The sequence below is a fragment of the Nylanderia fulva genome, unplaced genomic scaffold, assembly GCF_048542155.1.
Source record: "Nylanderia fulva isolate GAGA-0341 unplaced genomic scaffold, ASM4854215v1 Scaffold3, whole genome shotgun sequence".
NCBI classification, from domain to species: Eukaryota; Metazoa; Arthropoda; class Insecta; order Hymenoptera; family Formicidae; genus Nylanderia; species Nylanderia fulva.
In genome coordinates, this window is record NW_028190368.1 from 5,683,368 (window position 1) to 5,699,065 (window position 15,698).

At 30.8% G+C, this 15,698-nt stretch overlaps 3 protein-coding genes across 3 annotated transcripts; 2 read left to right on the forward strand and 1 right to left on the reverse strand.

Moving 5' to 3' along the window:
* Positions 1–1,025: 1,025 nt before the first annotated feature.
* On the forward strand, positions 1,026–2,985 carry LOC114933464 (uncharacterized). Its single transcript, XM_029306073.2, has 3 exons — positions 1,026–1,349; positions 2,188–2,523; positions 2,635–2,985. Exons 1-3 carry the CDS (start codon positions 1,059–1,061, stop codon positions 2,845–2,847), a joined length of 840 nt encoding a protein of 279 aa, XP_029161906.1. The 5' UTR covers positions 1,026–1,058; the 3' UTR covers positions 2,848–2,985.
* LOC114933463 (uncharacterized) lies at positions 2,918–9,126 on the reverse strand. Its single transcript, XM_029306071.2, has 5 exons — positions 8,871–9,126; positions 5,292–6,371; positions 4,664–4,781; positions 3,874–4,030; positions 2,918–3,672 (listed from the first exon to the last, which is right to left on the reverse strand). The coding sequence occupies exons 1-5, from the start codon at positions 8,968–8,970 to the stop codon at positions 3,484–3,486; spliced, it is 1,644 nt and encodes a 547-aa protein (XP_029161904.2). The 5' UTR covers positions 8,971–9,126; the 3' UTR covers positions 2,918–3,483.
* A 3,641-nt stretch (positions 9,127–12,767) lies between these two features.
* Positions 12,768–15,111, forward strand: LOC114933508 (uncharacterized). Its single transcript, XM_029306131.2, has 3 exons — positions 12,768–12,903; positions 13,683–13,907; positions 14,001–15,111. The coding sequence occupies exons 1-3, from the start codon at positions 12,846–12,848 to the stop codon at positions 14,573–14,575; spliced, it is 858 nt and encodes a 285-aa protein (XP_029161964.1). The 5' UTR covers positions 12,768–12,845; the 3' UTR covers positions 14,576–15,111.
* The last annotated feature ends 587 nt before the right edge of the window (positions 15,112–15,698 follow it).

Here is a 15,698-nt window from a genome sequence, read left to right on the forward strand (position 1 = left end):
CTCTCGCAATTTATTGATCTGACACACTCCTTACATCGTCTCTAATAAATGTCTACACGAGATGACGAAGGTATAATCTCTCTTAACGTTGGTTGCGATAATGAAGGAAACTTTAAGAATAATCGGGAAAAGAGGCTCGCACTCTATAGTTGTATAAGGCTGAAAGGGGCAAACACGAGCAGCCCCTTTTAATGAATTTCAATGAGGACCCTTTTGTTTGCGCCTGAGATTTTACCTAAACGTCGGAGGGACGACAGCATTCGAAATTGCTTTAGCGTTGATGTACCGGCTGCAACGGGGTGCATTTTTTAGAGCGAGCACTTCGTTCATTGTAACAGGCGCGAGATAACGTCATTCATGAGCATTTATCCTACCCTCCGTAAAACATTCACAATGAGCCATTATTACAGCGAGGCTTTGTTCGACGCGAAAATAACTGCACTCTACTCTTCAAGAAATGGCGATAAGTAATGAACATTTATTCCTCGTTTTTATTGATTAATGTTGCTTATGTACAAGTCAGTTATATTTTTTTTTGAAATAAATAAATATATATATATATATATATATATATATATATATATGTATATATATATATTAAATTGATGAGAAAATAGAAACCTTGTATAAAGCACGAATGTAACTTGTTCTATTGTATTTTTTAAAAATATATAAATATTAATTACCAGAATAAAATATTCCTATTTGTCTACTTTATCTATTAATAATCTTATTTACATATAATAGTGTTTTACTTATATTTTTTTACAAGCTTACTCGTGCACATCTTGTGATATCGATCTCAGGAAACAATTAAAACCGGAGTCGGAAATTCTTTGAGAAAAAAAATATAATATATTTCTTCTCCTTTTTTCAATGTCTATTCTTGTTACGCTTTACGAGTCGTATTCATGGAGGTCATTCAGCAATTTTCTTCAAATAATGATTGTCATTACTATATCCGGCTTGAGTATTTATCCCTTCTCCTTGAAATATCTTACATAGCGTTAGAAATATTTTTGAAAAATCAGTGTCCATCGTGTATTCGCGAACGAACGATGAAGACGCGAACGAGGACAATCCTTGTCGCCTGCTTCGCGATCGTGACGTTTAATAATTTTGGCACGGCGAGCGTAAAAGTTTCGTCGAAGGTCGATTTAGATTCTGATCAAAATGAAGAAACATTAAGTAACGAGACCTTCGATACAATCGCGAATCTGAATAATGAATCCACTGAGCCATTGGAATTAATTTTACGTACGTTTAAACCGTCGACAATTAATTGGCGTCGCAGAAGCGAGCTCGTAAAATCAAGCGAACCAAGAAAAAGAAGAATTTATTTTTCGCAGGTAAGCAATGGATGGTCATGAACAAATGGTTTTGCAAGTTAATAAATTAATATTTATAATTTTATACAAGATTATTTTATAATATTAATAAAAAATTATATAAAAATATAATATATATAAAAATATATATAACACATAATTTGTTGTCATAAAATATATATATAAAGTTTATAAAAAAAATATATAAAATTAAGTATCTGAGAATTAGAATTTTAACGAATAAATGTGACAAATGAAATTTATGATACGAATGGAATTTGTAAGGATTAATAAACAATATCATGTAGACGAACTCGTTTGTCACAAAAACATTTTTATTGGCATGAGAATAGCGAAATTTATTATAGTGACAATGACACGAACATATCAATCAATGTTGGATTTTGGATTATTGATTTGATGGACGAACTTGTAAACCGACTGGTTATGGATTTACAGGAAGCTTCGCGTATATCGTGTCGTAAATTTTACAAATTTAAATCCATCATTGTTCGAGAATTTTATGCAATGAGAATCAGGATATTTATTGATACTAAACCGATTTTACGAAAAAGTAATAGTTAATCCATATTAAATTTATAAATAATAGACTAATGAATAAATAATTTATGATAAACATTCTGTATCCTTTTAGCTTTGTGTTTCAATATTAAAAATAGCAAAACCAGGTCTATTAGGGATCTTTACAAAAATTAATAATTATAAAAACTATAATAATTATTTCATTTACATCCAACATTGAATTATCTTTTTTTTAATAAAGAAGAAAGTTAATAATCATTCAATATATCGACATTTAAAATTATTGCAATCTTTTAAGAATTAAATTGTTTTGTAGGATGATTTAGCTAAACGACCAAAGGTTATCAATAACATTCAAATCGTTATAAACAGCAACGATAGTTTATCAGACGGAAATTCCTGCAAAAGTTCTGGTATATGTGACGTGTCCGTTTCTTCAAAACCAGATGGAAAAGGAAATATTGTAACCGATGTGCATCTTACCATTATTACGAATACAAAACCAGACGCTAAAATCAATAATGTTCCAGTAATCGAAGATATTCCAGTAATTGACAGTTTTCGAGGCATCAGCGAGGATCAAGAAAAGCAATTAAATTTTCATCCAATAAGCACACCGAATCCATCACATTCACATCATAATATTCCACAGGTGACAAAATTTATTTGTCCCATTGCGTAAAAGATTTAAATGTGTTTTATAATAATTAATTTGAATAATGAAAAAAGGACTATATTGAACGTGTAGAAAATGTACTTTTAGATTCAAACTAATTATGAAGGATACGGCGAGCCTTATCACCATCGGCGAACTTTTCAAAGACCGCGAACGTATTGGAATTACCGTCACTTTGGAGATGATGGCAACGTAGGATTTCGAGGTCATAAAACGTGGTCGCGAGAGAGACCCATAGTGGATGATAAAATTGAACCACCACTTAGCAAGACCAAGTTTAGTGACGATACGGAATCATGAAATGATTTATTAAATTGTGAAATTCTTTAATCACATATAAATATTTGCCGTATAAAAAATGATATTGATATTCATGTAATTAAAAATTCTATATTTCATTGCCATATATAATAAAATAAATAAAATCATTATATCAAAGCGTCATGAGTTTAATTCATGCATACATGTAATTATAAAAAATATAATATTTATGTGCCTCACTTAAGCGAGTAAACATAAATACAGAATATACATATTTAGTCGTTAAATGTTGCATACATAATCGTTAATTTGATTGCTCGATATTGCTCGAGTAAAATATAACATCAACGTAAGAAAACTTATTAAAACTTTGAAATTATATATTACAAGCAAATCTTGCTTGCGAGCAAGAGATAGTCAAGCTGTCAAAGTAATTAATAATTAAAAGAAAAGTTCATAAAATTTGTCAAAGAAAAAATCTATTAGTTTTAAGAAACTTGAGTATTTAAATATGTGCTAATCTTAGGAAAATACTTGAGTCTGAATCATAGATCGTAGATTAAGACTTTGAATCATAGAAAAATATCTCTATCATGGTAACATTGTATAGCACACTTGAGATAGTAAAGTAGGAGTTAAAAGTACGATATGTGAAAATCACAATCAAAGACAAAATTAGTCGTGCACCGTGCGATAAGAAATCTTTCCATTATCGTTAACACCGGTGATAGACGATTTATGGTTGATTGGTCTGCCATCTGGACCGGTCATGCTGGAAGAACTGGAACTGGCAAACACTCCAAAGTTGTTACCAGACGGAGCTGGAAGATCTTCAGCGAATCTGGACTCTATTCCTGGCGCAGCCTACGAGATAATCGATGAAGAAAAAAGGACATAATGACTCTCTTATATACTCTTCACCGAAATATTAAACTTTTTGTTACGGGTTATAAAACAGAACGACTTAAAATAATAAATAATTAATTCGCTCATTTTCGTGTTGTAGAATTGCTCAAGTGAAGATTTCGTTTGTTAACTCATTAAGAAAAAACGTAAGAGACTTACGGGACTGATCTGGCCGGTTTGGAAACCACCACCTGGACCAAAACCAACGCTGGCAGACGCAACCTGTGGTACACCGCCACCATAACTTCCGCCACCGTAATTTCCGCCGCCGTAATTAGCGGCATCGTTGGCCAAACGATTATGAAGTTCCATGTTACTGTATAATATAAATAAATCCTCGTTTACTGTATAATATAAATAAATTCTCGTTTACATCATGCTTGAGAAAACTGTGAGTCACGTAAAAATATTCGAAAGTCAAACAATTCACAGTCGTGATATCGCATTTCCATAAAAGAATTTATCGTCACGCAATACGTTTGTTACAACTTCTTCTCACAACTTAATTGCGAACTCTAAGAACCGACACTCAAATATGTGTAATATTATGTGATGCTTAGAAAAACCGTGAAGTTTGATCGTAAATTTTATTACCAACAGTTAAGCCATCAAACGTCGGGCTATATGTAAATGATTCCCCTAGGTTTGCTGCGGAGTCATAGATTTACTTATTCTTCAATCAAAATTGTGCGCAGAAAAAATCATCAAAAGCATAAGATACGCAGCATATATATATATATATACATAATAGACAATTTTACAGTAATAAATTATTAATAAAGTTACATATTTTTAAATATTTTTTGATAAAAAAATTATTAAAATTAAAATAAATATAACAAGTTAAATGTATTGATAAATATAAATGATTTATAAATAGATAAAGTAAATTCAAATTAACCATTTACGCCAAAATAGGATTAAAAATTTATATTCTAAATAAACTTACGCCTGATGCTGCGCCTCGATCTGGGCCTGAATCTGTCTAAACATGTCAAAACCAGGATCATTGAAATGAGGGAACTGTCCTGGGAAGAAAAATCCTGGTCCAGAGTTATACAAGGGATCTGCGAAAAAGAGGCATACAATTAGACTCAAATAATGATATTTATGGGATGAAAGTCATGCAACATACATGCGATTATACTAAAAATCATATAAGATTTCATACAGAGCACCTAAATATTAATATACCTAAACAAATAAATAAATAAACAAATTAATAAAATTATAAATTATAACGCACACGCGCGCGCACGCGCAAAATTAAATAAATAGATAAATATATATATATATATATGTATGTACAAATAAATAAATAAATAAATATTGAAAATTATTGTCATGCGGCATCAGTCGCTTCGCATAAAGGACAGTATCATGCATCTCTACAGAAACGTCAGCACGATTTCATCTCAAATAAATTTCGAGATATATGTTTCCTCCGCCCTTGACGATTCCAATCTTTTACAGAGAATTTCCAAACCGCAGCATGCAATCCCGAGGAGAATTCATTCATTATTCTCCAAAATCCTGAGTCCGTCTTCGCCCTTGGACTTTGGGGCTCATGCTCGTACCTATTCCGTTGTAATTTGGCGTTGTGCTCTGGCTTGGTGAGTTATCCTCAAATCCTCCTCGAATATTGACAGACGGCGGCTCCGCCGTGGTCGTAGTAGTCGTGGATGTCGTGGGCGTAGTTTGTTGTCCATTCATCGGATTCCCCGGTTCTGGATATCCTGGTCTTGGATATTCCGGTCCTGGAAATCCTGGTCTTGGAAATCCTGGTCCTGGAAATCCCGGTCTTGGAAATCCTTGTCCCGGAAATCCTTGTCCTGGATATCCCTGTCGTGGATATCCTTGTTGTGGAAATCCTTGTCCCGGATATCCAGCTCCCGGTCCAGGAAATCCTGGATATCCTCCTGCAAAACTCCCGGCTGACGCACCCGCGGATGCGTATCCTGGCCCGTTGTTCGTACCGGTCCACGCGTAATTCGGACCGGGACCTGGTATAGAGTTGAATCCGGGATAACCAAAGGGATTGAAACCACCTGGACCAAAACCGGGTCCGCCTGGGCCAAAGTTTGGTCCAGGAGTTGGTGCTTTGTCGTCCTTGGACTGTGATCCAGGTTTCTTTTCAGATCCAGGTTCATCGAAATTCGAGCGCGTCTGAACATCATTATCCGTTGATTTCTTCGGCTTGGACGTTGATTTTGTGCTTTCTGGAGTTGTCGTGCTGGGTGTTGTAGGACTTGTGGTGGACGGAGTAGTAACGGAAGTGCTCGTGGGGGTGGTAACGGAAGTAGATGTCGGAGTAGTAGTAGGAGATGTCGCCTCCGTCGTAGTGGTTGTGGGTGTGGTGGTTGGAGTGGTAGATGGAGTCGTAGGCGACGTTGATGATGGTGTGGTCGATGATGGTGTGGTCGATGATGGTGTGGTCGATGATGGTGTGGTCGATGGTGGTGTGGTCGATGATGGTGTGGTTGATGATGGTGTAGTGGATGACGGTGTGGTCGATGATGATGTAGTCGACGAGGGAGTCGTAGTTGCTTGACTGGTGGTAGTCTCACCATTCGAATCACCGATTTCTCGCTTTGACCTTGACATCTCGTCGAAATTGACCGACGTTGATCCACGTAGTCCACGTGGTTGTGGTCCATCTTCGAGAAGAAACGAAAACAAAAGAGTAGCTCTTTATCGATTGTTGCTACCGAAATAGCTTGTATAATTGAGTCTTTCAGCTACTATAGTTGAAATATCGTTGTTAGTTTCAACATGCGGGACTACTTCTCGAAATTCCATCACCATGTAATGTGCGAAAACGTGCCAAAAATGTTACTATTCACAATCACATAATCACGATAAAAATACAGGTAATAATAGAGCCTTCAATATATAATAATTGCTTAAATATATGATTCAAACATTAAATAATGCACACACATAATACATAACATTTAACAAGTGTTACTTATCACAATATGGTACAAACAATATTTTTAATGTGCTACTTAAACATAATTTTTAAATATTATATAACAATTAACATTAATGTAACATTTGGGGAACGATATTTGGAAATTATCAACATAGGCGATATACCTTACATAATAATCTAAAATTCTATGAAACTATAGAAATAAACTCTTAAATCAATTATATATAGTTATAATATATTAATCACAAGTATATATAATATTAATCACCCAATCCATATTAAGTTGTAAGAAAGTCGTCAATAAAATTTGTAAACAAATTTTATTTGTCGTTTAATTATTTTTTTAACATATCATAAGTAAAATTTAATGATAGTTATGCAGTATGTATAATTTATTATGTGATATTCTATAGCACGTTAATTTGATAAATCACGTACTTGCATTTCTTTTTCGATAACATATGTTGTGTTTGAAATCACGTGCAGAAAGTAAATGAACTCCTACATGTATAATATATGTCACTAATTATTACAATTAAATACAGATATAAATAGCCTTACCTTTTTTTATTTAATGATTTTGTTACTAAAAGAGAATACAGAAATGCATATGACTAAATATTATATATAAAATGAATATTTTTATTTGACACCTGCTATTATATAATATTGAATTAATAAATTTTTTTGCATGTTCAGATATAAAAATAGATTTTTTAAGAATTTTTTAATTAGCGTCGTATATATTTCTCGACATGATAGAGATGGTCGTGCATGAAAGATTATGAGAAGGAAATGAGAAGAAAGTATCTCCTCGTGGGTCAAGGTGAAGAACAAAATGAGGTCATGGTCCGCTAACGTCAAATTATCTTCATTTGGCCGTGTGCAGTTACGTGTGTACAAGTTCGCGGATGAGCTGCATCACGGGAAACAGGTTGAATATTAATCTCGGTTAATTAATCTCGATTAATATCGCTCACGTCTTTAATAGCCGAGGCGATTTAACGACGCGTAGCGACAAGGAGATTTATTGCGTTGGGACAAGTACTATATATCATGGAAAAACCGATGTAGGTGGTTTTGTCAGTTAATATATGAATAAAAGATATATAGAAAAAGATATAAATATATAAATTTTTAAGAAAATTCCGCAAGATAATAATTAAATGTCTTAAATTTTGCATTATTCTCTATTTTCTCTCTCTCTCTCTCAACTAATAAAAAATTACGTATAACTACTTTGAAACAGCAACAAAAATAAAAGAAAATAATTTTATATCGCCTAAATTGAATAAATATATTTGTATAAAAATTATCGTAAAATTTATTTGACGATAAATAACCGCGATATTTCTATATACAAAAAATTTGACAAATCATAATAATGATTTTTTGAAGCGATAGATTAGTACACGTAAATACATAATTATACATTTCTATTAATTTTTCAAAGAATCTTCTTTAAATAATCCCACAGTTTCTCAATGTCCACGTATAGAATGAAAATGCAATATCAGCAATTTAATGGCATTTTTCCTCATTGACGCTGATTAAAAATTATTTAAAATTATTTGTATGTAATATATAAGGTGTATTATCGAATTTGTCATGGAATTTTGCCATGTTGGCTAATCTGGCAATTATCCTGAAATCCCCGCGTATTGTCAGCTATTTTTACTTAAACGCACAACGTGTCGGTGTTATATAACTTATCATAGATTTAATTTTTATGTATGCAGCAAATGTATATTTTCTTTAAGATTATGTATGTTTCCATTCAATTGACAATTACAGTGTTGTTGAATTCATTCGAACTCATTTACATATTATGCCATATCCGCGATTGCAAAAAAATTATTTCCGATGAAAATACGGAAAAAAATAAAAGCATTGTCACGTACCAAATTTTTGACTTTTTTAGCAACAGCATACTGAGTATATTATTGCTTATTCATATATAATTCATTAACACGTTATTATTCTATGAAAGTTAATACACAGATACTATGTAAATGGCATTTATCAAAAGAATTAGGAGAAAAAAGCTATACAGAAATATACATAATTGTTATTTAACTTTAATTTTTAAATATACATGTTAAACAATTAATATTAATTATATTTGATTGTTTTAACATTTATCATTACACATTAATAAACAAAAATTATTAAATTTGATCCCAATAATGAAAAAAAGAAATGTCCTTCAACAGCTACTCACTTCCATAAGCTTGAGGATAACCAACATAGGCTGCTTGAGCCTCCATAAAGGATCCTAGGACACCGATGAAAACAAGCAGCATGAAGATTTTAGTATCCATCTTTCCGATTGTTCGTCGAAAAATCAACGCGAAAATATTGCAAGACAATTATTGTGTATGTTATTACTCGTCGTGTTTATATTATCAGCGTGCGCGTAAAGACCGAAATGAGTCTGATGTTGACGCAGACCGCGGGAGAATGACTGACTCAGCTGGTAGCGCGATCATCTTATATAGCATTCGCTTGTATCGGTACTTCATTACCTCTTCGTTACGACAGTACGTTCGTGAAAACTCCGAAAGAAATTTTGCGTCATGTCATCGATAACGATCGCGCGCGTAATCCTTTCAGGATGTGTTTAAAAAACTAGATACATTTATACTATGCATTCTATTATTCTAAATTTATTATTTTGATAAAAGTTCACAAATAAAATATTTTTTAATAATTAATATTACATTGTAAATTTCTGAAACCAAAGAAATAAGAAAATATTTATTATTATTAATTATAACTAATTATTATTAAATTTTATATGTTTTATAACATCAATTACAAGAATTTATTTTCTTATTACTTTTTGAGCAAATTAGATAATATTAACCCGTAATTGATGGCCATACTTTCTAAATTATCATAAAAAACTTCGCTATTCTTAAAAAAATAAAAACACTTTTTATGTCAAGATTTTAAATTATAAACATACATATTTAATAGAGGCAGCTAGGGAAAAACAGAATTAATTCTAGCAGCATTCATATTTTTTTCTTTCCATAATTCTGCGTCCCAACACATTTCAATTTATCTTATTATGTGAACTCTGCCTTTCCTTAATAGAACGGAATCGTTCAGACCTTGACAATGATTTTGCTCCAAGTTGCTCTTATACAACACAATCCCAATTCTTGTTACAATATTTTTATTTGGAGAAACCACACGATAGTTGTTTTATAGTTCGAGCCACGAAATGATAACCCTGCGATAACGACGTAAGTAAACGAACGCGGAAAGATTTTTCTCTTGATCATTGATATGCAATTGCAGGATTCATTTGGTAATCAAAATGATAGGACGAGATCGTCATGAATTTTTTTCGTGCAAAGGGGAAAACCAGAATGATAATTACACAGCTTTATTCACGCAAGCTCTTGGAGAGCACTTATACATTTATAAAAATCTATTTATCGTTTTTTATCATTTATTTGTAGAGTTTGCAACGAATGGAAAGAACAAATAATCTTTCAGCGACAGTTCAATTCAGTTTCAGATATGCACATTTTTCTTGTCATTATGTAGAATTTCATAATACATATTTTCTTTTACTTATAAATTATTTAACTGAAAAAATTTGTTTTGGTGTAACTTAATTTTTCTTTATAATTTTTTAATATTTGTAGAATCCGTTTTATGGAAATTTAATAACCAATGAACAATAAACGAATGAATTCATCACGTAATATCGTAATTATATCTCGAACCCTATTAATATTTACGATATTGAATTAATGTATTTATTACTTTTAATTTATCTTTTAGTATCTATAATTGAAAGAAGAATTACAATAAAATTATGTAATGTACAGATCTAGATAATAAAGCATTGCTTCTTCTAACTCTTTGACATTTTTTGAAATGTAGTAATATCTCTCTTCCGTAACCTGTCACATTTAATATTTAACTTTTCCTCTTAACATTGAATATATATTTATCTTGATCGAATATCATTTTCAATGGTCGATATTTCATCAATGGTCAGTATTATCATTAATAGTGATAACCGCATAATTGTTTATGAATAATAATGATCTGTCGCGCGCGGGAAATGACGACCGGTTTCCACATCCTGTTAGGCTCTTGATCGGTCCAGGATAATCGCGATTACTTCGACATTCTGTGGTCCCCTTAAAGCCGCACGTTCCCAGCTGAAACGTGTATTTTCCAATCAATCGATCAGAGAGTAATCCTACAAATCATTGATTATCGGGTAGCAACTACATCAAATTAGTACCTTCTTAACTGCATTCACAGAAATTCTACAACGCAACCGTGTCATTTAAACGAATTATGATCAATGCAAGTAAAATGTTTTAACGCGATACGTCTTGTTTTGCCTCATTATTCGTTTAGTCACGTCGCGACGTGACTCAGGCACGCGTGTTTTTTCAATAAAAGATAAGAATATTCCGTTCGGGTGAAAAATGGTGCAGAAAAATGTTAAGGGAATCGACGTTAATAATGTCGCTCGACGAATAATGACAGCTCGACGAACCAATCTGTTGTTCACGTTGCACAAATTTTTGTATTTTTATTCATACAGTTATAGCGAGACATATTTTACCGTCCAGATAAATTTAAACAATGAATTTAATTTTTGTTTTCGGCAGGTGTACATAATTTTTTCCACTTATCTTACTGAGAATAAAAGTACAATAGAATAATATAGTATGTATTTTTATTCCCAAATAATTGTTTCCTTATTCATTATTTCGCGATCGCTTATAATAACATTTTACTTTAAAGTGGATCCAAGTATCTATCTCTTTTAAATAAAAAACGTTAGAATAAACTTTACATGGTTATGATGCGATCAAGTACTTTCGACAAAAACTATAATTGTAAACTGAAATGCCTGCAAAATCTTTCGCACGACGTCGATTGTTCTTGTGTTGAGTGATGAATTTTTTTTCTTTTTCACATAATCAATTGATGCTGGGCTGTTCGGGAAATACCCATCGATAAACTTGATTACCTTCTACGCAATAATCTGACAGCCGCTTCTTCCTGACCGCTCCATTGTGTTCTCGAAAGTAAAATGCCGCGCTTTGACTTCGAGATCCACCAAAGCAATCGCCTCATTATGGTTGATTGTGTATGCATTTTATAGATGGGTTTTGATTTTTATATTTAAAACCAAAATTATATGTATGATTTATAGTATATTTAGAAAATTAATAAATTTTTGTTTGTTTATGTACAAGATATATAATCAATGTCCATGCTTGTAAATTAAAGACAAAGTAAAAAATACAAAAATATTAATTTTTACATAAATATTAGAATATATAATTTTAATACAAAATTAATATAAAATTTTAAATGTACGCACATTTTCAATTTTTACTTTTTAATTTGTCAATACTCTCATATAGTAATTTATAATTATAAATGTACAAGGTGAAAAATGCGCATATATCTGCAAATATCTCTTGCTTTATATGTCTGCGCCTAAATTTAATGTTATTACAAAGTATGATTAACTTTGTTTGACTCAGCACATATTTCGCGTATATATATAACCATTTAGATTTTATAACACATTCATTATTAATGACAGGACGGCATGATAATCTTCTTCCAAAGATTATTAAGCTTATTGTTAGTATATTTAATCATTTGCGTGTAAAACATTAATCAAAGGCTAGTTCGAATAATTAAAGTGCGATTTGCTTTATGCCGGATATCCGCAGCAGTGAACGTTTACGAAAATTTCGTAATAGATTTATTGTATGCTTCTCACTATTGTTATACATAATTCACACGAGACGCACTTATTTACAAAGAAAATAGAAAACTATCGTACATTCTTTCTTTTGTTCTCAAAAATATTTTAAATGTCTCCGGGAAGTCCAAAGAGGAAGCTTGTCGAACTATTAGTATAAATCTCCTTTGAATCTTTACCAGGAAGCCGAAACGCATCACATGCATTAGTAAGCAAAGGAATGGGTAAAAATCAAAGGAATGAAGAGTAGGCTATATGGATATTGATATAGACTTAAGAGGAACCGATAAGCCTTTATCGTTACTTATGTTTTATCAATACCTATGTTTTTCCGACCTTATATAAGTCGAACGCACCTCACAAAGAAATTCAGTAAGGGTTACCTCGTCTCAATGTTCTGTCTTACTTGTAGCATAAAAAGTCTCAAATAGAATCATGAAGTGGATTATCTTGTTGGCAATATTTGTTATTGTGGAATATGAAGAAATTAAAGGTAAGAACTGTGTCATATAGACATATATTACATAAATTATTTTTTTCATTAGTTTAATCTTATATGTATTTAATATTATAGTATTATATAATAATAGAAACAATTTAATATATAAAAAACTGTTATTTATATTTTTATAGATGTCAACTATCAAGTGTTTTAATAAATTAAAATATTTGCTAGTTTAATTATTTGGCAAACATTATTTTGACAATCAAGAAATTTTAGCAAAATGCACCTATTTGAGTTTTTGCACTTATAAAATAACAAAAATATTATTATACAAAAAATATTTATTTAATGAATGAGTATTACGAGTTATACAAATACAACAGTATAAATAAAACGCAAAACGTAGAACGCATATGCATTTTTGATAAACCATAGATGAACAGATTATCGACAGATAAGTGATCAATTGCGTATATATAATTAGTTCCACATGATTTATATGATCAACATTATCGATCAGAATAATAAATGTATTGATGATTAATATTCCTCGAGGAATGTTATAAGCGAGAATACGAGAGATTGTTTTTTTTTTAATTATTTCTCGATTTTCTTCCTCATTTTAAAGAAAATGAATAATACCTATTGTATCTGATAAGTTTACGGAACCCGACAATTTAAATCTTCGAGGCACAGAAAAACAAAATAAAAACTCTTTACATAATAGTCATTGATAAAGTACATTTATAATTTTTTCAATAAAAATTTAATAAAAATATCAAAATCTTCGAAAATAAAAATTAATGTAAATATGTATTATAATGTAGGTTATCCTCAATATGACAACACAGAAAAGAATTTACGTACAATAGCTGAGGTACCTATCATGAAAGTATCCGAAAACTCCTATTGGATGTTTTTACCGAGATTCCAAATATTGCCATATTTAAATCAAGCGTACCATAATGTTTTTACTTACATCTCAAAAAAATTGGAACTTTTGGAAGCGAACTACAGAGAACTTGCAGAACGTTTAAAAAAATATATCGAAGGTAAATTCTTGGAGTGCAATAATATTTTTAATAAAACATATATTTATTTACTAAAAATAAATATGTGATAATTAAACATTTAATTTATTATAGGTTCAAAACCAGATGAAAAGGACAAAAAGGATCCTTCTTTACCAGAAAATATCGTTTCAAATAATGAGACACAGGTAGATGTAATTATAACAACCCTTACATCGAACAAATCAATAGACATCCCTGCGACGGATATATCAATGAACACTCAAAAGCCTACTCCAGCTAAAAATGACAATATTCAGAAGTCTGATGATAAAAAAGATCCATTACATATATCTGAAACCGTATCAAACAACGAAAATGTAACTCCACAAGAAAATGTAACTCCAACAATCTTGGAACCGGTTGAATTCCTAACTACACAAAAACCTGAGCTAATTAAAAATGACGAAGAAGAAAAACCTATTAAACAAGATGATAAAAAAACTACGCTGGTGCCAACAGAACATAATAAAGATGAAAATAATAAAGATGAAAATAATAAAAAAGAAACCACGATTGTACCACCAATTACTGACAATGAGGAAATAGTGTCCATTAAGCCAACAGATCAAGTTGAGATATCGACCACAAAAACCGATCAAACCGAAAAACTTACATCGGACGAAAATGAGAAATCATTAAAAAGTTAGAAACACCGTAAGGAAAATCCGATTTACAATCGCAAATAGATCTACTAAATTAAGGAGACAAATTAAAATAATAATAACAATAAGTTAAGAAATCAATATCATTATAAATTTTTGTATTTTTACTAACTCGAGTTTTTTAATATAAGTATTTATTTTTTTTTTTAATTTTAAATAACTCTTGCAATTTTTTCTCCAAAAATAAATTTCTAAAAAAGACATGTTATAGAAATTGTTGTCGCTTTTTCACATTATATTTATAGTATTAAGCAACTGTCATCGCGAAGATTGACATCGTATTAGGTGTAAGAAAATGTAGGACTCTCGATTTCATTCCCATTTTGGCCAGTAGTATATAACATGTGTTTTCAGCTGACGGATTATAATGACAAACGAGATATGCAGTTTAACAATTGTCTAAAATAAAATTAAATAAAATTAGGTTACATAAAATGCAATTTAACGCTTTAATCAGCTGATTTCTATAAAAAATATTAATAAAACGGAAATTTGCTAATTAAATTTTAAATTAATAATATGTTATAAAAAGTATAAAATAGTAATATGTCGTAAATAATATGTTATAATACTTTATTTTTAATTAATATTTTTTTAACAGAAATCAGCTGATAATTGTGAAAAATTATTATAATCGCAGATAAGGCATTATAAGAAATATTTACAATATATAACTATTTTCATATCATGCAGTTAATTAAAGTGTTAATTTACTAATTAATTTTTATAATAATATGTTGCAAAAATTAGAATAATGTGTTGTACATTATGTTAGAATTCTTTAAACTCGATTAATATTTTTGACAGTTATCAGCTAATTTCTGTTAAAAAATATTAATCGCAGATAAGATATTACAACATATTATTTACAATATATTACTATATTCTAATATTTTATATATACAATTTATATTAGTAACGCGATAAAAATAACGCGACGATGCAAAGAGGATACGAAAAGAATGTGAATGGAAAAAAACATCAATGCTCGGAAAAAAATATCAATGTTACCATCGCGTGTGTGAGTAACTACATGAATGAAAGAAAGTACGAGTAACAAAATTAAAACATAAATCACCGCGATAAAGAACTTGATGACAGCTCGACA